At 37.9% G+C, this 21,004-nt stretch overlaps 1 protein-coding gene and 1 non-coding gene across 3 annotated transcripts in view; both read left to right on the plus strand.

Moving 5' to 3' along the window:
* LOC129222048 (prolyl 4-hydroxylase subunit alpha-1-like) overlaps positions 1–21,004 on the plus strand; it is a 106,135-nt gene that overhangs the window by 74,362 nt on the left and 10,769 nt on the right. For both annotated transcript variants that reach the window (XM_054856466.1, XM_054856467.1), the window contains exons 5-11: positions 1,434–1,594; positions 1,807–1,840; positions 2,798–2,964; positions 4,326–4,499; positions 7,285–7,464; positions 9,437–9,511; positions 18,134–18,196. In XM_054856466.1, coding sequence (XP_054712441.1) covers positions 1,434–1,594; positions 1,807–1,840; positions 2,798–2,964; positions 4,326–4,499; positions 7,285–7,464; positions 9,437–9,511; positions 18,134–18,196 — 854 coding nt within the window. The remainder of the gene's footprint in view (positions 1–1,433; positions 1,595–1,806; positions 1,841–2,797; positions 2,965–4,325; positions 4,500–7,284; positions 7,465–9,436; positions 9,512–18,133; positions 18,197–21,004) is intronic.
* LOC129223450 (U4 spliceosomal RNA) lies at positions 16,550–16,684 on the plus strand. The gene has a single exon (XR_008580634.1). It is a non-coding gene; the product is annotated as a U4 spliceosomal RNA (small nuclear RNA).

A 21,004-nucleotide genomic window follows, 5' to 3' on the forward strand; every position in this document is an offset into this window, starting at 1 on the left:
AATTATTTTATTCCGGTTCAATATGGATGCTTCACTTACCAAATCGATTAACTCCATAAAACAAAAAGTCGAGAAGAGTGATGAAGTGTTATCCATAGGAGTGAAAGGGTCCTCGCATTACATTTTCTGCCATCACAGGATCAGAAATGTACTGAACCAAAACTTTAATATAAATTCACATTCTAAGCATTGATTGAGCATTATTAAAGCAGAAATGAGGTTTTTTTTTTATAAAAAGTGAAGTTAATCGATTTGGCAACTGAGGCATCCGTATATCGCTCATTTGTAAGAAGAGTGCCACAGTACAAGGAAATGTAATTTTACAGGAGAAGCGTTTGAGGTTTAACTCTTCAGGCAATTTGCATTAAGAAAAATGAGTTTGCTGTGCTGTGTGCTCTCCAGAGGCTAATATTTACTAGAAAAATAAATTTGTCATTATTTTCCGAGTGGAATTTTTTCAAGTATTTTCGGTGGAGATTTAGCTTACTCGATGGAGATTTAGCTTATCTTATACGAGTATATAAAGTACTTGGATTGCATATTTCTCCGCTGTTGATGGACATACACCGGAAATATTTGGCAGACATGGAATACTATAACCACACTCAGTTTCACCCTAGTCGGTTTCCCCGAGGTCGGGCTCTCCCCTTTTAAGTTGATTTTAAAAAGAAATTGAACGTAGTCTGACTGGTATAAAAAAATACTGGACATTGAACGAGCTTATTTACGTATCTTTTGATTGAAAGAAGGGAAGTTCTTAGATTGGCACCACGCCAGTAACCGTTATCAGCAGCACAAACTGGCTTTCCTCACCCCTATTAAAAATTTAAAAAAAAAAAAAAAAAAAAGAATCGTATAAGCATAAGCCTATCGGAAGAGGAAGTCATCTTATCAAATGCAGATATAGTGTGGCTCTGATATTTTGAGACATAACCACAACAATGGTTGCGTTCGTTGAGCATGACCGGTAGCGTCCGGTTAGTTAATCACGTGACAGCTAATGATCACGTGCTCCAATCAACCAATCAACAGCTTAGAATGGTAACAGATGCAGTAACCGGTTGATCATAGAACGCTGCGGTTAGTCACTGGTTACTCACCGGTCAACCGGTGAGGTTCGTCGAACGCAATCAATGTCTAGTCTTTTGGAGGAATTCAGTGATAAAGAGACGTGTTATTGGTGCGGACTAGAGTAAGACTACGTTCACGAAACTACTGCCAAAAAGGAACCCCTCTCAACTAAGCGCCAATTACCCTTCCTAAATCCCTATTACCCCAAAAAGAGGTAAACCTTGTCAAGGTCATGCCTTAACTTGTCAGAGTCACACAATAATTACTTCCTTCATTGGTTATGTTTTTTTTTTTTTTTTTTTTTTTGTAATCAACAAGCATTCATTAAAAAATTAACTGTTTCACAAAATCTGTTTTCACAGCCCGCGACCTTTTGTTTCTGGGCAAGCAGTCTTTCAACGCAGGATACTATGCACATGCTATTCGGTGGCTGGACGAAGCCATGACAAAAGCCCGACTGGAAGGAAACACGACAGCTGGTGTCACAGAAATATTGGCCTTCCAAGCCTCGGCAGTGGACATGGTAAGAAAACTCTTTTTTTTTTTTTTTTTTTAATTTTTAGAACTGTTCATTGAAACATTTCCTTCCCTCGAATTATTCTATGATATTGTTATACACTTATAATGCGATATATAAACGTATATGTAAATTGAAAAGTTTCGAAATTGAAAATACAATGTTATTTCTATGTAGATTTTTTGCTTAAAATATCTAATAGCTTTGCATGATTTCAGCATGACAAACTGTTTGAAAGGACCGACATCGATGGTAAGTTTTTTCCCCCATAACCTAGTGTTTCAATCTCTAAAATTAACAATTCTATTCACTGAACTAACAAAAAAGTTTTTAGTTTGTTACAAAAGTTTGGACTAGTAATGTATACTACTTTGACAGTTGAAACAGTGAGAAGGAAAGGGATACATGTAAGTGGGCATTTTCACGTTTTGAGTAAAGCGCGTTTAAAGTTGCGGGGCTCGGTAGGCTTTCATTGAAATTTTTTTCTAAATCATGCTGTCTAGCAGCACCTACCAGGGCTATATCTTGCCCCAAGACAAAGGAAGAGTTCACCTAACATTTGTAATGGTTATATCCAAATTTTTAATTTTGGCTCTTACATCCATGTGTTTCTCACTGCCTTAATTATGCTTGCGGTCTTCAAAATGCAAAGGAAGACTTCAACTTTTCCATTGTCAAATCGGGTTCAAAACTGCTGCATTGCCGATCTGATGAAAAACTGTCTTAGAACGACTTAAAATTATATTCCGTACGCATATAAACAACATTTACTCTGCTAGAGACCATGCAAAAATTTGGAGACTGCTGATTGGCTACCCCGTGAGAACGTCATCCATCTCTTGTATAGTTTGTTTTACAAGTTCTAATTATTGTTTCGTATTGAAGCAAGACACATCTTCTAGACATTATTCGAGAGGAAAGGGAGAAAGAACATTCAAACGTGAATCCAGAACTTCCGAGGAACGAAATTTGATTGATACGTTGAATGGGGGAAAAAAACTGACCGGCACATTTGCTTCGACTGGCCAATCAGGAGTTCCAAAACTAAAACAAGGGTCCTAACTGAGTAAAGGTGTTTATATGCATTCCGCATAGTCAAAGAATTAACGAAAACAATGAATTTCTTAGAATTAAAAGCGATTAATTATTAAAAGTGTCGGAAAGTTTTATTTTACATTTTTTCAAATGTCTGTTTTGTGCTTTTTGCAGTTTCTGATTACGACACATTTGGCTATCCCCTCAACGGGACGCTAAGCGCACATCGCGCAGCACTAGCATCAACGCGAACGCGGAAGACGGTGAAACTCGGAAATGGAGTGTCAGTCCACGACGAGCAATTGAACTACATGGCTCTTTGCAGAGGCGAAACACTTTTGGTAAGATTTTCAAAAAATATAAAGGGGAGAGGGAGGGGGGGTACACGTGGACAGCTCAATTTTCTCAAGCTTAAAACAAAATGTGAAAATTATGAAATAATTGTGTTTTAACGGCAGTGCTACGATCCAATTCTCTGGAAAATTTGAAACTATTGGCAGTGAAATTTCCCAGTTACGTCAATCAAGCAGTTTTGAAGCTTTAAAGTAAGTTATGCTGGATTTGTTTGAATGCTAACTATGCATATTTTTTATTGTATTATGAAAATTAATAATATCAAAAAAAAAAGGCTTGTTTAGTGATATAATGAGTTGTTAATCAAATTTGTCAAAAGAAAAGAAAAATCTGTTAATCGTTAGTTTCGCAAAATTATAAACATGCCGCTATGGAGCTCATTTGGACACTGTTTTGGAGGCACATACGAGCAGTCTAAATGGGCCTCTAATGTTTTATATCTATAAGTTATTATAAAAAAAATAAAGAAATAAGGTACAGTGAAACTTGTGCAAGTTGACCACTTGCGGTGCACTACTTTAGTGTTCAACTTAAACAGGTGGTTAACTTAAAGAGGTTGAATTATATGATATAGATTTAATTCTGTGCCTGAAAATAGCGGTCAACTTAGAAAGGTGGTCAACTTACAAGGGTGGTCAACTTTACAGGTTTTACTGTACTCAAAATAGTTTTTAAATAATAAGGGCTCGCTTTTAATCTTTGCTAGTGTATAAGCCTTGTAGTTTAGTTTGGACTGAAGAAGTAAACATATCTTTATAAGGGAAGAAGAAATATTAGTTGCGTGCCATATCAAATCTTCTCGAATAGATACAATATGGCCACTTCTAGGAAAATCCAGAATACTTGCATTTAGAAATGCTGAAGCGTTAAATAAAAAGTTGGGAGAAATAATAGAATAGCTAGTACTAACTGGATGAAAGAAAACAAACATTTACATGAAGCAACATCCAAACCAATCTCAAGGCTAGAGAATATAAGTTTAGCCAGGGCTTTAAACGCAATCTTATCGCTTCTCCTAATATTTGAGCTTATACATCTGAAAACAGTTGGAGAAAAACTATGATTACTAGGAATTTGAGAAAATTGCGAGATAAAAATTTCACTAAACATCTTGTTAACTTCGAACATTTTTAAAAAAATTTACACTGCTTTTAAATTTATATTTTTACTCACAACCCATGTTAATTAACACGAATGTTTCATTAAACTTCATTAAATTTTAAAAACATTTCCAGAAAAAAAAAAGAAAGAAAGAAAGAAAAGGACCCAGGCACATGCCTTAATGTTTCATACTTTTCTTGTAAAAAATGGTTCCATGAAAGATTTTCGTTTTTCTTTAATATTTCAGAATCCAGTACAAGAATCAAAACTGAAATGCTACCACGAAACCAGAAAACATCCCTTTTTCCTGTTACAACCGCTGAGGGTTGAAGTCAGGAGTTTAGAGCCCCTTGTAGTGCAGTTCCACAATTTACTGACTGAGGGTCAAACAGATCTCCTAAGACAAATTGCAGAACCAAAGGTAATCCTTAAAAGTATGAGTTATTGTAAATAGATTCTGGTGATTTCCTGAAAAACGGCGTAAGTACATAGAAAGTTTTCATTTTTTTAACATGAAAAGCTGCAAACAATATGCAATCTATCAATCTCATGCTTTATTATAATAAATCTATTGATTACATTTCAGTATAGCTTTATTGATGTTGATTTCAAGGAACGTTTTGGTTTGAATAGAATATAGCGGACGCCTGCAAAACATCTAACAATAATACGTTGTCTTCAGCTTTATTATATTGTTTACACGTTCGTTTCTGAAAAAAATTGTTTAATTTTTAAAAGATAATCAATAAAATTGGGCCTAATCATTATCCAGAGCCCTGCGTAAGAGTGCAGGGGTTTACTCTGATAAGCCGAAGGAATGAGTAAATCAGCCGACAGTGATTAACTACACAGAATCGAATCCAGGTGGACAGTTAGGTAATAATCGATACCATGGCATTGAACCTGCATCGCTGCTTGCCTGTACTACTGCCACAACACTGTCAAGGGATGAAACACGCTTTCATTTGTCTGGCTGCATCAGTATCTTCGAGTCAAAGCGTTACTTTATATAGTGTGCTGTTGCTGGAATAATGGGCTTACACTTTTTAAAGAAGAGGACAGACAGAACAGCAGCAGCAACTTCTACTCGTTACTGACACTGTAGAAACTACTCCATCCAAAATTCAACGAATAAGGGGCTTTTAGCATGGGCGCCAATATAGGAGGGCAAGTGGGGGATCCAGCCCCCCCCCCCTGGAAATTAGGACTTCCTTGCTTTTAGTACTTTTTTCTTTGCAAAAATGTAAAAACATTTCTTTTCCAGCCATTAATTTATAAGTTATTAAAAATGTCAAAATTTTATAACTTTAATCTGTAGTGAAATCGTTTTCCATAAGGAAAATACCCTGCTAAACCATGGGGGAAAATATCTGAGCCCCTCCCCCCCCCTTAAAATTTTGCATATGGGCATTCATGGCTTCTAGGATTTTTAGCTCCAACAGCATGGTGGTACTGCACACACAGTAATGGCATCAATGAAAATAAACCTCCTACTACTGGGTACCTGATATCTTTACGAGGTAACATGCCATAGTTACTACGTAACCCTGATGATCTCCTTGCGTTTGCTTTCTCGATGATTTTTGAAGGCTAAAGTATACCGAGGTAAAGCGAGAAAGTTGCAAGATCTGTAAAACTGCCAGCCGTCAAGAAATTGCTGCAGAAAAACCAGAATTGAACCGGAAAAGTATGTAGAACTTCAGAAAGAGCTCCAAAAAGTATAAAACATGCAAGTCAGCCTTTGGATCTGTCAGTTTCAAAATGAAGTGATTCAGAGCATGTTGTGTTAATTTTAAACATTTTTGTTAAAAAATGCAAATAATTTTTTCAGTTAGTTTTTATCCTATTTTCCCAGTAAAAGTCAAAAAATGAAGAAAAAAAGCATAAAAGAAGACTTACTGCCTATTAAAAACATCGCGAAAAAAAATAAAAAATAAATAAAGTAAATAAATTTTGAAAAATTAAAAGTTGGAAAGTAGGGCATTGAGATGGGGAAAAATGTCGGTCTGTCTGTTCCAACCTAATAACTTTTGGTTGAATAGTACGATTCGAAAAAACTTTTTTTTGTTCCAAAGATCTCAGAGAAGACATCTCATTCTCATAGTTCACTTTTTGAATTGAACAATTTTTCGTTCAATTTTGAGCAGTTCAAAAAAACTTAACATTAGCGCCTACTGGGAAATTCAAGGCAATCTCGAACATAGAGGCGAATTTGCTTCAAACAAACTTTGTAGGAAACAGCTTTTGATGAAAAACGTGTTATATAAAATACCTTTTTGATTTGAACAATTTTCCGTTCAATTTTGAACAGTTCAAGTCCTTTAACATTAGCGCCTACGGGGAAACTGAAAGTCAATGAAGATTCCGAACTTGAAGGCGGATTTTGACTCCGACTCCTTTATCCCAAAGTAAATCCGACTCCGACTCCGCAGACATTCGCAGAGTTGCGGGCTTTAAGGGAAATGACCGATTCCAACTCCGAGTCTTTGAATTAAATACCCGACTCTTTTGTCCCAAAGTGATATTGACTCCGACTCCGCAGCCATGGTTTTTACTGTGAAATAATTATTGTTAATACGATTTTTTTAATGTTAACTCTAAAGTTTTAATTTATGTATTCAGTTTTGGGCGGAGAAATTCGGAGTCCTTTTTGTTTCTATTTATTTTTGAAATTACATTAATTCATTTTTAAAATTATTTTTTGGCAACAGGGGGAAAAGAAACGGTGTTTTTTTTTTTGATAATGATGTACATTTATTTTAATGAACTTATTAATTTTAATTCTTTGTCTTTTCTTTTTGAAAGGGCTAAAGATTTTTTAATGGAATAAAATGTATTTACTGCTTTGTTTAAAAGGTGGTACTACTTTATTTGTTCGTTTATTTATTTTTTACGCATCTAATTCTTTAGATGAGCGAGGCATATTTCATTTCTAGAAATCGACTTAAAATGTTAAAAAATATATATAGTATATGTAATTAATTTGCGATTTTAGCTAATTTTGAGAATTTTGATCAGATACTAGAAAGTCGATTGGTATACGGGAAAGTAGGCTCGTTTAGTTCTGGAGGGAATTTCTTGTGGTTATTGACCTTTTGTTCTTATTTGAAAGATAAAAGTTATTTCTGTCGCACCCTGTACATCTGAAATTTTGTGTTTGTTTTATTTTCCAACAACTTGGTTAACTTCTTTCCCATATTTTGCAGTTAGCTCGATCCATGGTCCAGGCGGACAAGGGCAGCGAAGTGGTGTCCGTCAGCAGAACGAGCCAGAACGCCTGGGTGGGACCTAAGGACCATCCTCTGATGGCCCGGGTGTACAAACTGGTCGAAAGTGTCACCGGACTGTCCACGGACGTCGACGAGGGACACGCGGAAATTGTACAGGTTCGAATTCTACCGATGCACTTAAACAGAGGTTCAAGTTTTGTGAAAGAACTAACCTTTCTTTAGCGGCTATCAAATTTCCTTTCTTAATATTCATGTATGTTTTGTTACGATGCTGTACAAAATTTTAGTATACAGGTTACAGAGCAACGCACACTAGCAAACAGTGCGTTGAAGCTGTGAGTCTAACTTGAAACTGAATCATATCCCCTATTCTTTCATTTCCGAGGTTAACTTCTTCAGAGTATATCGTCGCCTCAGAACAACAGTAGGATATTATAGCGTTGCTTCTGGGATTCATGGGCGGATCCAGGGAGTGGGTCATGGGGGCCATGGCCCCCTCCGAAAAAATTTCAAGAATAGTTAAAATCCCCCTTTTTTTCAGCAAAAATGCAAAAAAATGTCTCTTATAATGCATACAAAGTCTAACAATTAGGAAAACAATGAGAAGGGGGCCATGGTCACCCTGAAAAGGTTTCAAAAATAGTTAGAAACCTTTTTTAGAGCTAAGTATTAAAAAAATCCTTATTATTCCTCGAAGTATAATATGAATATAATAACAATGCCGAGGAGTCATAAACCCACGCAGAGGAAGTTTCAACTAGTTTTTTAAAACCCTCTTTCCTAGCTTAAATTGAAAAAAATTGAAACTTTTTTTTTTTTTTCGTTCACAGTGGACCTCCGAATCTTTTCAAACCCTAACCTTACCAAAAATATTCTAAAATGCGTTTTAAAGTCTATAAATTAGAAAATGTTCCTGGAATGGGCCTTTTAATCTCTCATCCCCTTAACATCACCAAAAATTGTCTAAAACCGCCTTTTTAAAGCTACAATTTCTAACAATTTCCGGGGGAGTGCTCCAACCCCTTCTCCTATACCATTACCAAAGATAATTAGAATGCATCTTTAAGACTGTAATTGTAATCAAAAAAATTCTTGGTGTGAGCCCTCGAATCTCTCCTTCACGTATCATCACGAAAAGATCATACTAAACTGCGTTTTTAGCTCTACAATTGCAAAAAAAAATCTACCGGAGAACCCCGAACCTCCCTCTTCTTAACATTATTGGAGATAATGTTTGCGTTTTTAAAGTTTCAATTTCGAAAAATGGGCGGAGGGATGGAGTCGCACTCGAGTCCTTAATATTACGAAAGACAGTTAAAATAAATTTCTAAGATTACAAATCAGAAATTTTCCTTAGATGGGCCCTCAAATCTCTCCTCCCTCTAACATCATCAAAGATCATCTAAAACTGCATTCTTAAAGCTACAATTTCGAAAAATTGACAGGGAAGCGGCACCAAATCTGTTCTCCCCTAACATTATCAAAGATCGTCTAAAATGCGTTTTTAAGACTACAAATTCCGAGGAGAAACCCCCGGACCCCCTCTACTTCGGAGCTAATATTGTACTTGCGGTTGGTTCATATCGGCTTCCTCTTAAATCAGAAGTACGGATCACAGTACGGATTACAGGAATAGCACTATGAGGCACATGAGAGAAAGAGTAGAAATGTTGGGAAGGTTTCAGCCTTTATGTTTAAACTTGCGTCGCCTTCTGAAAATTCCTTAAATAATGCTCTAGTTAAAAAGTGGGCGATATTGATATTTGTAAAATTCAAAAGTTTACAAAGCATCATATTTTTCTAAATGGCCCCCTCCGAGAATTATGTCCGGATCCGCCCCTGCTGGGATTAGATGTCTTACTGTTGCTCTGAGGAGACGATATATTGATATAAAAAGGGGGGGGGGACACAATTTTGTTGTGTTGACGTTTCTAGTAAAGGGTTTCATCATTTGAGGTGTTGACATTGAAAACCGTGTTAATCACAAAACGCTTTCTTCTTGCTTACTTCTCCCAAATTGCAGTCATCCCCGTCTTCAAATTTATGAAAATTATATGCTGGCAGAATTCAAGTCTATTAAATAAGGTTTTGTTAATTATTTAACTAATTTGTTTGTTTTGTCTTTCAGATTGCTAATTATGGAATGGGTGGTCACTATACCCCTCATTTTGATTACTTATTAGTTGATAAGGAGCCAGAAGAGGTAAGTGTAAACGTACATAAATTACTTACACTCACATAATTATTAGAACGATAAAAATTCATTAAAAGTAAAACTAGTTGATTTCAAGGTGAATTTAAAAAATAAATAAAATCTGGCAACATTGTTTTGAAAATTGCAGATATAATATACGTATAGAATGCTGCGTAGAAAAATTATAAATAAATAAATAAATAAATAAATATATATATATATATATATATATATATATTGTAACGGATTCGGTGCGACTTCCACTTTCTTGAAATGAAGACACAGTTCTTGATAAAAACACAGGAAATTTATTTACACTATGTACAGGAAAGATCGTCAACAACTTCAAAATTATTCATCAGCAATTAAGCAATTATCACGCAACACCGTAAACTCAACGTTTACACACGTATTTACTTCCAAATACGAAAACAACACAGCGAAATGCCTCGCTATAAACAGAGCTAATACACACACTCAGTTCGAAATCTGAATCGAAACTCTCCGTTTATCCATCGCTAACGGCTTTTATAACCATCCAAGAATTTTCTACAACATTCTTTCTGCTTCGAGAAATGCGTAGACCGTTATCAAATTTTATCAATGAAAATAAAAAGAATAGGGGGTTGTATACTTTAGCCATATGTTAAGGGGTTGTATATTCATTACGGGAAACTATTTACAGGTTACGTTCCTACAATAATTACTATTTACAGAATTTGTAACATTGCCCCCTTCCTAAGGACTGCACGTCCCGGGCAGTACAATCCCCAGAAAGGGTGCCAAACTTCTATCACAAGCTTACAAATATACACATTAATTAATAACTAACAGATACAGAAAACACAATAATAACAAGAAATATTACTAAACATTAAAAGCAAAAATTATCTACAACTTTTATGTTATCAACCATGGTTGTTTACGTAATACTCATGAACTATGGCCATAGTATGGGGCTAACCGATCATAATGTACAACCCTAGGTTTTGCATTAGGTGATTTTTGGATCCTCACTACGACGTCATTTAGTCGGTTAAGGACTTTGTAGGGTCCATCCCAATGCGACTGCAATTTGGGTGAAAGACCTTTCCGTCGGATGGGATTCCATAACCAAACCTTGTCGCCTTCGTTGAATTCATGTCCAGTAGACCTTGTGTCGTATCGGGTCTTCATCTTCTCCGCCGCGATGTTGATTCGCTCTCGTGCGAAGTTATGAACGTCTTCCAACCGGGCCTGGAGATCCTGGATGTACTCCTCAGGCGATGAAGGCGCATCCGGAGGACGACCGAAGACGAGATCACAAGGTAGCCGAAGCTCTCGTCCGAAGAGCATCTGAGATGGGGCATATCCGGTAGTCTCGTGGACAGCACTGCGGTAGGCCAGCAGGAACAAAGGTAGCTTCTTGTCCCAATCCTGTTGATTTCTGGATACCATAAGTGAGAGATTATTCAAGATTGTGCGGTTAAATCTCTCCACCATGCCGTCCGATTGTGGGTGTAGTGGTGTTGTCCTAGTTTTCTCAATTCCGAGAATTTGACATAGGCCCTTAAACACAGCAGAGATGAAATTTCTCCCTTGATCGGAATGAATCTGCAAAGGTGTTCCGTATCTCGAGATCCAATGCTGGACTAGAGTCTCTGCTACGGTAGTAGCTTCTTGATCTGGAATGGGATATGCTTCCGGCCATTTGGTGAAGTAGTCGATGGAAACAAGAATGTATTTGTTCCCATCAGCAGTTCTTGGTAGAGGACCCAGGATGTCGATCCCAATTCGTTCGAAAGGAGCTCCAACGTTGTACAGATGTAGCTTCCCTCTGCTTCTTTTCTTCGGTCCTTTACGAGCAGAACAGGCGTCACAAGAATGGCACCACTTCTCCACGTCATCCTTCGCCTTGCTCCAGAAGAAGCGCTCCCGAACTTTATTGAGGGTTTTCAAGACACCAAAATGTCCTCCAGTCGCACTACTATGTATTTCATTCAGAACATCTGAAATCCTTGATCGGGGAAGTAGTAACTGCCACCTAGATGTTTTGCCGTCGTCAGATTCCCATTTTCGGTACAGTACGCCGTTCCGTAAATGGAGCGAGTTCCATAAAGCCCAGTATCTTTTTGTTGCAGGAGTGAAGGTGGAAACGTCCTGCCAGCGAGGGCGTCGACTGTCACTTTCCATGAACTCCAAAATTGGTTTTATGTCGGGGTCTTCAAGTTGATCTTTTCGAACTTGGTCATCACTCCATGGATCAGGTTCTGATGAAGTTGGAGTCACTGTCACCTGATAGGCATTAGGGCTAGTCGTTCCATACTGTTTCTCGATTCGGGAACAATAATTGCAGTTCTCAGGACAGGGTCTCCTTGATAAAGCGTCTGCATTGCCGTGAGACAACCCTTTTCGGTGCTTGATCTCCATGTCATATTCCTGGAGCCGCTGAATCCACCTGGCTATCTGACCTTCCGGATTTTTGAAGTTCAAAAGCCAAGTTAATGAGGCATGATCTGTCCGAAGCAGAAATTTTCGGCCGTAGAGGTAATGATGGAAGTGTTCTACAGCTTTCACTATGGCCAGTAACTCCTTTCTGGTGACGCAGTAATTTCGCTCCGACTTTGATAAGCATTTGCTCCAGTAAGCGATGACATGTTCATTTCCGTCAATTTCTTGGGATAAAACAGCTCCGATGCCCTCGTTGCTCGCATCAGTGTCCAGGATAAAGGATTTTTCAGGCTGAGGATAGGCGAGGATAGGCGTTGATGTTAAAGCCTCCTTCAGTCGTAGAAACGCATCTTCGCATTCTTTGGACCATTCAAACTTTTGCTTGCTCTCCGTCAGCTTATGCAAAGGTCGTGCGATGTTGGAAAAACCCTTTACAAACTTCCTGTAGTACGTGCAGAGCCCCAGGAAACTTCGCAGCTGATGGATGTTTTCGGGACGACTCCAACTCCTGACCGCAGATACCTTCTCTGGATCGGTTTGCACACCCTCAGAAGAGATGATGTGACCAAGGTAGTTCACTTCCCGGCGGAACAAATTACATTTGGACGGGCTTAACTTCAGATTGGCTTCCTTAAGCTTTTGCAGCACCTTCCTAAGATTTGCCAGATGTTCTTCGAAGCTGCGTCCCACGATGATGATATCGTCTAAGTAGACCAGACAGGATTCGTAAGAAAGTCCTCTTAACACTGTCTCCATAAGACGCTCGAACGTAGCTGGTGCATTGCAGAGGCCGAAGGGCATCACTTTAAACTGCCATAAGCCTTGTCCAGTTGTAAATGCTGTCTTTTCTCGGTCATCAGGGTGTATCTCAACCTGCCAGTAGCCGCTCTTCAAGTCCAGGGTCGAAAACCACTTGTGTCCGGAAAGAGTGTCTAAGGTGTCGTCTATCCGTGGAAGAGGGTAACTGTCTTTCTTGGTGATTTCATTCAGTCGTCGGTAATCGACACAAAATCTGGTGGAGCCATCTTTCTTTCGGACCAAGACGATGGGAGAGGCCCAAGGACTGGATGAGGGTTCGATTACATCATTCTCCTTCATCTCTTTCAGGAGGGTCTCAACCTCTTCCTTCTTGGCGAACGGTAGTCGTCTTGGATGCTGTTTAATAGGGGGGTGTTCTCCAGTATAGATCCTATGCTGCGTTAAATTCGTCCGACCCACATCCTCCGATGTAGATGAAAACAGATGCTTGAAGTCGTCCACCAATTGTTCCGCAGCAGTTCTTTGATCCTTCGATAAGGGTGCACTCCCAATTAACTTCGATGTCAAGGACTCAGAAGACACAGTCTCGGGGGAATTGTTTCTTCTAATGATGCAGTTTACGGGAGTACAAGTTGCTAACACTTCGCCTTTCCGGATATTCCTTGGCCTTTCACTCACGTTGGCGACTCTCACTGGAATTACATCCTTAGAAAGGTCCACAAGCGTAGATGCTACCAGCACTCCTTTTGGGTTATTGCTTAAGTTGGGGTATTCAATGAGTCCAAATCTAAAACTATTGCTTTCTTCAATGGAGCCGGGTATTAATGATTCTGACCTTGAGGGAATTGATAAATCTGTTTGGGCAATTATTTGATGAGCGGATTTTACATCACTTTCTGCGGGAAAGACTGCTATGTCTTCTCTCGTCGAGTGCAGCTCGTTAGTCTTGAAGTCGAGGTTGAAGTCATACTTCTTTAAAAAGTCCAATCCGAGAATGAAGGGGTCTATGATAGCAGCAACGAATGCGTTATGATGGTAAATGGCATTTCCAAACACAATTTCTAAGTTCACTTTACCTTCAATCTCGATCTTGTCACCTGTCACAGTTTGGAGGGTAACGCAGGGCGGCGTCCACAGAATGTTGAGTCCAAATTGACGAGCCACATCTGTTCTAATGATCGTAACATTGGCTCCAGTGTCAATAATCAGTTCGCAGGGAAACCCGTTTACATATGCGTAAACAAACAGTCCATTACTGCCGCCACTAGAAGAGGAAATCTGCAGAGCTTTAGTGGTGGTGATTTCCTTCCCTCGCGTAGCTTGGCGAGCCGGACAACTCCTTCGCAGGTGTCCTTCACTACCGCATTTCCAGCACTTCTGCTCTTGTTTCTTTTGGGCTGTTATGCTGCTCAGATGTCTTGTCAAGTCACCGAGTTGTCTCTCAAGTTCAGCGAGGTGGGACGACCTGGAATCAGACTCATCAGCTTCCTGAGTCCGGATTAGGTGGCGATCCACACGGGTTGCTTCTTGGGCGGCCTCGTATCTCATCGCATACATCAAAGCGGATTTCAAGTCGTTTACATTCGCCATCCGGAGGGCCTTCTGGATCTCAGGATTCCGAACTCCGTCGATGAAGTAGTTGAGTGCCAGGTTGTCCCGAACATCCGCAGGACAGTCGCAAAAAGCAAGATGAGACAGTCTCTCGACGTCCGCCGCTAGCTCTTGCAGGGTTTCCCCGGTTTTCTGGAAACGGGACTTCAACTGGAGTCGGCTGAAATCTTTCTGGCACTTCTCACCGAAGCGAAGCTCCAACGCAGCCGTGAGGGCGGCGAAATCCAGTCGCTGGCTGTCCGGAAGGGTCTGAAGAATGTCCGCTGCGTCACCTCTCAGGGATGCTGCAAGATGGCAGGCCTTGGTAGCAGAGTCCCATCCGTTCGCTTCCGCCACTATCATGAATTGGGTCTTGTACACCTGCCACGAACTTTTTCCATCAAATGTGGCCAGTTTAATGGACGGTCGAGCAACAGATGTGGGAGCGCCAAACTGTACAGAGCTGCTTTCCGCGGTCGCCAATCTCCTTTCCACGTCCTTAATTATTTCTTCCTTAAATGAAGTCAATTTCTTGTCTTCTTCTTCCAACTTATTTTCCATATTGGCGATGCGCTCTTCCACAGTATCAAATTTTTCTTCCAGAGCATCGACTTTATCTCCCATGGCGGTTAGTTGATTCTCCATCATGGTTTTCATCGACGTTAGGTCACTTTTCATTTCATCGTGACTTGTAGTAATTTTAGCAGTTAAATCACTATTTAACAGTTCTTGGTTAGTCGTTAATTCATTTTTTAATTGTTCTTGATTTGCAGTAAAACTTGCAGTCAAGTCACTTTTTAATTGGTTTTGATTAGCCGCCATATCACTATTCACAGAGTTGATTGCATCAAGCAGTTGTTTTAATTGTTCATCCATTGCGCGAGTAATCCCCATAAAAATAAAGTCCAAATTTAAAAAGTCTTTATGAAAAAATGTCCAAAGTCACACTTACTGCAAGAAAGTCCTGAAGTAGCCCCACGTTGGGCGCCAAATTGTAACGGATTCGGTGCGACTTCCACTTTCTTGAAATGAAGACACAGTTCTTGATAAAAACACAGGAAATTTATTTACACTATGTACAGGAAAGATCGTCAACAACTGCAAAATTATTCATCAGCAATTAAGCAATTATCACGCAACACCGTAAACTCAACGTTTACACACGTATTTACTTCCAAATACGAAAACAACACAGCGAAATGCCTCGCTATAAACAGAGCTAATACACACACTCAGTTCGAAATCTGAATCGAAACTCTCCGTTTATCCATCGCTAACGGCTTTTATAACCATCCAAGAATTTTCTACAACATTCTTTCTGCTTCGAGAAATGCGTAGACCGTTATCAAATTTTATCAATGAAAATAAAAAGAATAGGGGGTTGTATACTTTAGCCATATGTTAAGGGGTTGTATATTCATTACGGGAAACTATTTACAGGTTACGTTCCTACAATAATTACTATTTACAGAATTTGTAACAATATATATATATATATATATATATATATATATATATATATATATATATATATATATATTTGCAACGCTAGATCACACCTTCATGTTTATTTAAAATCTATTCAGCATTAAGTAACAACGGTGCCTCTAACTAAAAATCTACTTTTGTCAGATTTTTTTTCCGTTTCCGTATCCGTGGATTTCATTATTAACGATCTGACACATCGCTAGTTATGACATGGATGGTGTTCTACCGATGCTTATGACTCTTAAGACTCCAAGATTATTGTGTATAACGAACATTTAACCATAACTAACATAATGTTGAAAACGCCTACTTTCAGACCACTATATATATTGCAAAATTGCCCGCTACCATGGATTATATCCAGAGAGCTGAAGTAGAGCAGTACCGTATATACTCACGTATAAGTCGATAAATTTATTACAAAAAAGATGTTTAAAGTTAGGGGGTCGACTCATACGCGGTGCAGAATTTCCGAAAATGTTCCCCGATTTTTTTTCGTAGAAAAAAAACACTCGAAAATGTTAACATTTCCCGATTTTATAGTCCATCTCTTTTGAGCAGATGCTATAGAAGTAAATACTTAGACATTCATCCATGATTTCACATGGTCTAACTGTGAAATAAAGGATAAACAATCACAGTAAACGGCCGACTACGCGAAAAGTGCGGGGATCGCCGTATTCGCAAATTTTCCCCGATAGTTGCGAATTATTGCTCATTTTTTTAAAAAATAATATATTATGGCTACAATATAAAATTTTATTGATATAAAATCAAAATAGTTTTGCGCAGAGGCTGTGTCGTAGCCAATGAGGTTCTACCGAGGCGTGACTATTGCTAGTTGATATAAAATCAAAATAAAAGCTACCAGTAAAACAAAAATCGTAACAGCGAAATCGAACCTTTTACAAAAAACGCGATGGCAAAAGTGAACCCTTTCGGTGCAAAAGAATAATAATCGGACGTTTTTTAACATAAAAATGTTCATTACATTTCATTTTCCTCTTTTTTATAACGTTTAAATTGAAAATTAGCTGCAAAACGCTCCCGTTTTTCTTACAAAAGTAAGGACTGGACGCGGATTTTCGATTTTTTCCCGGTTTTTCTCCTAAAAAAAGTAGGAGAATTGTACCACAAGCGTAATTCATACAGCGTCCGCACATCAAGTTCGCCACGTAAAGCGGACAGAGCAACGTTTTCCGAAAAGGAAGAAGCATTCATACTTGGCGAACGCGAAAAAGGCACATGTCAGTCTCTTACCCAATAGAGAGAGCGCGCTCATCTCGTGGAGACCAATGAAATGCGACGCCCAACTCTACGGACGTCAGAGCCGTCAGATATCTGGCTTCTCGTCCCGTCGACGGATCCCGTACAGTATGGCTTGCTGTCATGGCAACGCTGGCCGAAAACTGGTTTTAGGGAGAAAAGAATACGTCGGTGACGGATGTGCGGACGCAGTGTGAATGTTGCCGCGAGATCGTAACGTAATATCCCGGAGCGGTGCATTAAAACAATTTTCGGGCTTCGGTTCTCTGCCAGTGATACAAATTTGTTGCATAATACTTCACATGTATTTAACAAATTCAACTGAAATTAGATTAGTTGATGAGCGACAGCAAACAGGGAACGGCAGGGCAGCCCACTAGTAATAGAAAATTATTTATACAGTAGAACCTCGCTTAACCGGCCCTCGTTTATCCTGATCAAATTTGTAGCTTTCTAAAAAAATATGTTCACGTGCAGTTTTAAATTATGATGGCAAAAAAGTAACTAGAAGTATGATAAATAAATACCTTTGTGCTGAACAGTAAAGTAAGACAAAACAACGTCAGAAGAAGCACAAATTTGTAAATTACAGCAATACAAATTTTACAAATTTGTGCTTCTTCTGACGTTGTTTTGTCTTACTTAACTAGAAGTATGCCTAACATTTGCTTCTTATTTTGATTAAATGTACAGTTCCTGCATCGGTTGTACAATAAATTATAGTGATATTACAAACACCCCTGCAGCTGAATTATAATCGTAAGGGAAAGTGTAGATTGACCGTGCTTTATTGAAACGACACACATGTTTGAACCAGAAGACAATTCTTGCGTTGAAACATTTTGTGAAAAATTAATTTGATATTTTTTATGCCTTTTAAAATATCTAAGTAATTTTGCTTAAAAATGTAGTCTTATATCGTAATGAACGGTAAGTCTGCTTATATAAGAGTTTGTTTTGCTAATTACTCATACTACCCAGATTATCCGCATTTTTGATCATCCGGATTACCTTTGGTCTCAGTTAGTCCGGATAAACGAGACTGTTCTGTCTTATTTTACTATATGAGAGAAAGTTAATTTCCTCTCTTTCTTACAGATTCAATACGTTCATCCAAAAGAACTGGACGCGGGAGACAGAACTGCTACACTTATGTTTTATGTAAGTATGATATTCGGTTGTTGCTTAGCTTTACTGAGCTCTATTTAGTCAAAACACATTTTGATTCGGCACATTGTGTAATCCGACATGAATCAAGATGCTATCGGTCGGAGTTTTTTAGTGGATGCTATTTTTTTTTAATAGCAAGGCTGTCCTGTTAAAGTTGTATTATTGTTTTTATATATTTCTTTATTATTGTTTGGCAACACTTTTTGTAGTTTTACAATGGTGATCATCTAGTTAGTTGGAATCAAGTTTCGCTAATAATACATCTTTTGTCTCTTCATATTTATAGTTCACGATTTACTCTACTAAGTAGATACTTAACCTTAATATGTTATTCATAGTCATCAGGTTATGTAAAATTTATCATGTCCAAATTGTTTGTCATAAAGATAAACTTTATTTCAATTAAACATCTATCGCGAACTAGCTTTGTCTTTTTTTTTTTTTTTGTCTAATGGTGAAACATGAATAAAACATAAAGAATAGTTTGCAGTACGCTCAACAAACAACACTTAAAGGAAAACTAACAGAGCATTTGTTATAATGTGGCTCTCATAAGTTGAAGCTTGACCTTAACAATGTTTACCCTCTTTAGGGGCAATAGAGACGGGTTACTGGCACCGAGTTGAGTTGGGTTACGTAAGTAGTAACTTTGCAAAAGCACTCCAACTGAAATCCGCGCTAATAATGCTTTATTTTTCCATTGAATTCTCGGGAAAAGAATAGATGCTGTCAAGGACAAGCTTCAACCTAGTAGAGCTACGTGATTTACAGTTTGGCTTTGATAAGAAGGATTCCACGGTTTCCTCTGTTGAAGTAGGAGTGGGAAAAGCTGGTTTGTGAAGAAATAGGCATATTTATATAAGTGGCACCGTCGTTTCACATTTGGCGATTAATTCCAAACATCCGTTGCTAGCTGTAAATGCATAATTGCTATTCAGAGATGGCGGATGAACTGGAAGCGGAAACAGAATTCTTCATTTTAAAATAGGTAGGATGAGCAAGAACGCGCGAGAAGTAAAACTTTACCACTTGCACGTCTTCGCTGATCCTAATGTCTTCTTCACGCTAGGCAATTTAGATGAATCATTTTTCGAACAGGCGGTTAGGATAGGAAGTGTAAACCATGTATAAAAGTGAAGGAATCGCCCAGCAGTATAATACATAAAATTATTATTATTATTGTTTTTTCTTTTTTTTTTTCATTTTTTCGAGAAGAAAAAATGATTAAACTAAGTTGCCTCCTTGTGAACACAACATAAAACGCCAGTCAACTAGTTAACCAACAACCTTTTTGAAAAGTTGATTTAACTAACCGCTTCGTGTGTAGGAGGGCCTATTACAAAATGAAATTGTCTATTTCCGCTTCCACTTCCAGTGGCGGATTGGTTAAAGAAATCGGCCCTGGCATAAAGGGATGTCGCGGCCCCATAGCTTCTATAGATACTAATTTTTACAAAAATGATTGGGAAACGATATCACTTAAATATGAGGAAATCTTTCAAAAAAATTAAATACTTTCTTTTAAACAAAATTTAACTGATGGGATTCTTTTCTGTGTTTTGATGGTGAACAATTGATACAAGATAAGCTAAACCTTTGTTTGTAAAAAAAAAAAAGCTGATTGTAATAATCTATTTAAGTATTTTTAAGTTGCCTGGTGCTGTATTAATTATTTCTGTAGTGATATTTTCTAACATTACTCCAGTTAGAATAAGGAGGCGAGGGGTGTGTGCGACCCCTTAATTTTGTTAAACACGTGTATCAGTTCATAGCGAGAGATAAGAAGTAGATTGATTTTCTTGCATATGGGAGTTATTAAATAAAACCTAATTGTAACTTTATCATTGAGTCAGAAATATGGGGTCCTGGGGTCTCTCCCCCGGAAATTTTTTCAAATTGTAGTCCTAAAGACGCAATTTTAGATGATCTCTGTTGATGTTAGGGAGAGCGGAGGTTCGAGGTTCCTCTTCCGGCAATTTTTCGGAAGTGAAATTACGAACTTGCATTTATATATTATCTTCAATTATGGTAGGAAGATGAGGTCCGGGAAATTTTCAAAATATTAGGTCTGAAAACGCAGTTTTAAAAAAATTTTGGGTGATGCTAGGGAAAGGAGAGACTCGAGCAACATCCACCAAGAATTTTTTTGAAATTGAATTCTTAAAAAAAAAATAGAACCGACTTCAAAATTGCTCTAAAAAGTGAAAAATAATTTTATTCTTTAAACACCATCGATAATACTTTTAAACATAATTTTTGAAGTTGGCGCAAAAACGATCGATAAAATCATTCACAGCCATAACTCAACTACAAGTATAAATTTAACCAGGTCCAGTTTCTTCACTACCACATGCATTACGCATTGATGACAGCATATTTGAGTAAGGATACAAATGTTTCGTTCCTAACTTTGGATGACTTTTTGATAAAAATATGAACGAAGCATGGTTACAATGGATTTTACTTTTTGTTTTTGCGCCAACTTCAAAAATTATGTTTAAAAGTATTATCGATGGTGTTTAAAGAATAAAATTATTTTTCACTTTTTAGAGCAATTTTGAAGTCGGTTCTATTTTTTTTCAAATTTTTTTTATTTCATTCTTTTTAGTGTAAATGTAGATATTTCAGTAAAAGTAAGAAGTTACCTTGTAAGAAGTTCGGCTCTATATCACTATATTGCTTTAGAAAAGCCTTTATTCAAAATTTTCATTGCAATTACTATTAATGTTACTGTTATATGGCACCGAACTTTTATAACAATGAGTTTCATATTGTCGCGTAGATGAAGATAGCGAAGAC

This window comes from Uloborus diversus, chromosome 5 (assembly GCF_026930045.1).
Source record: "Uloborus diversus isolate 005 chromosome 5, Udiv.v.3.1, whole genome shotgun sequence".
Classification (NCBI taxonomy): Eukaryota; Metazoa; Arthropoda; class Arachnida; order Araneae; family Uloboridae; genus Uloborus; species Uloborus diversus.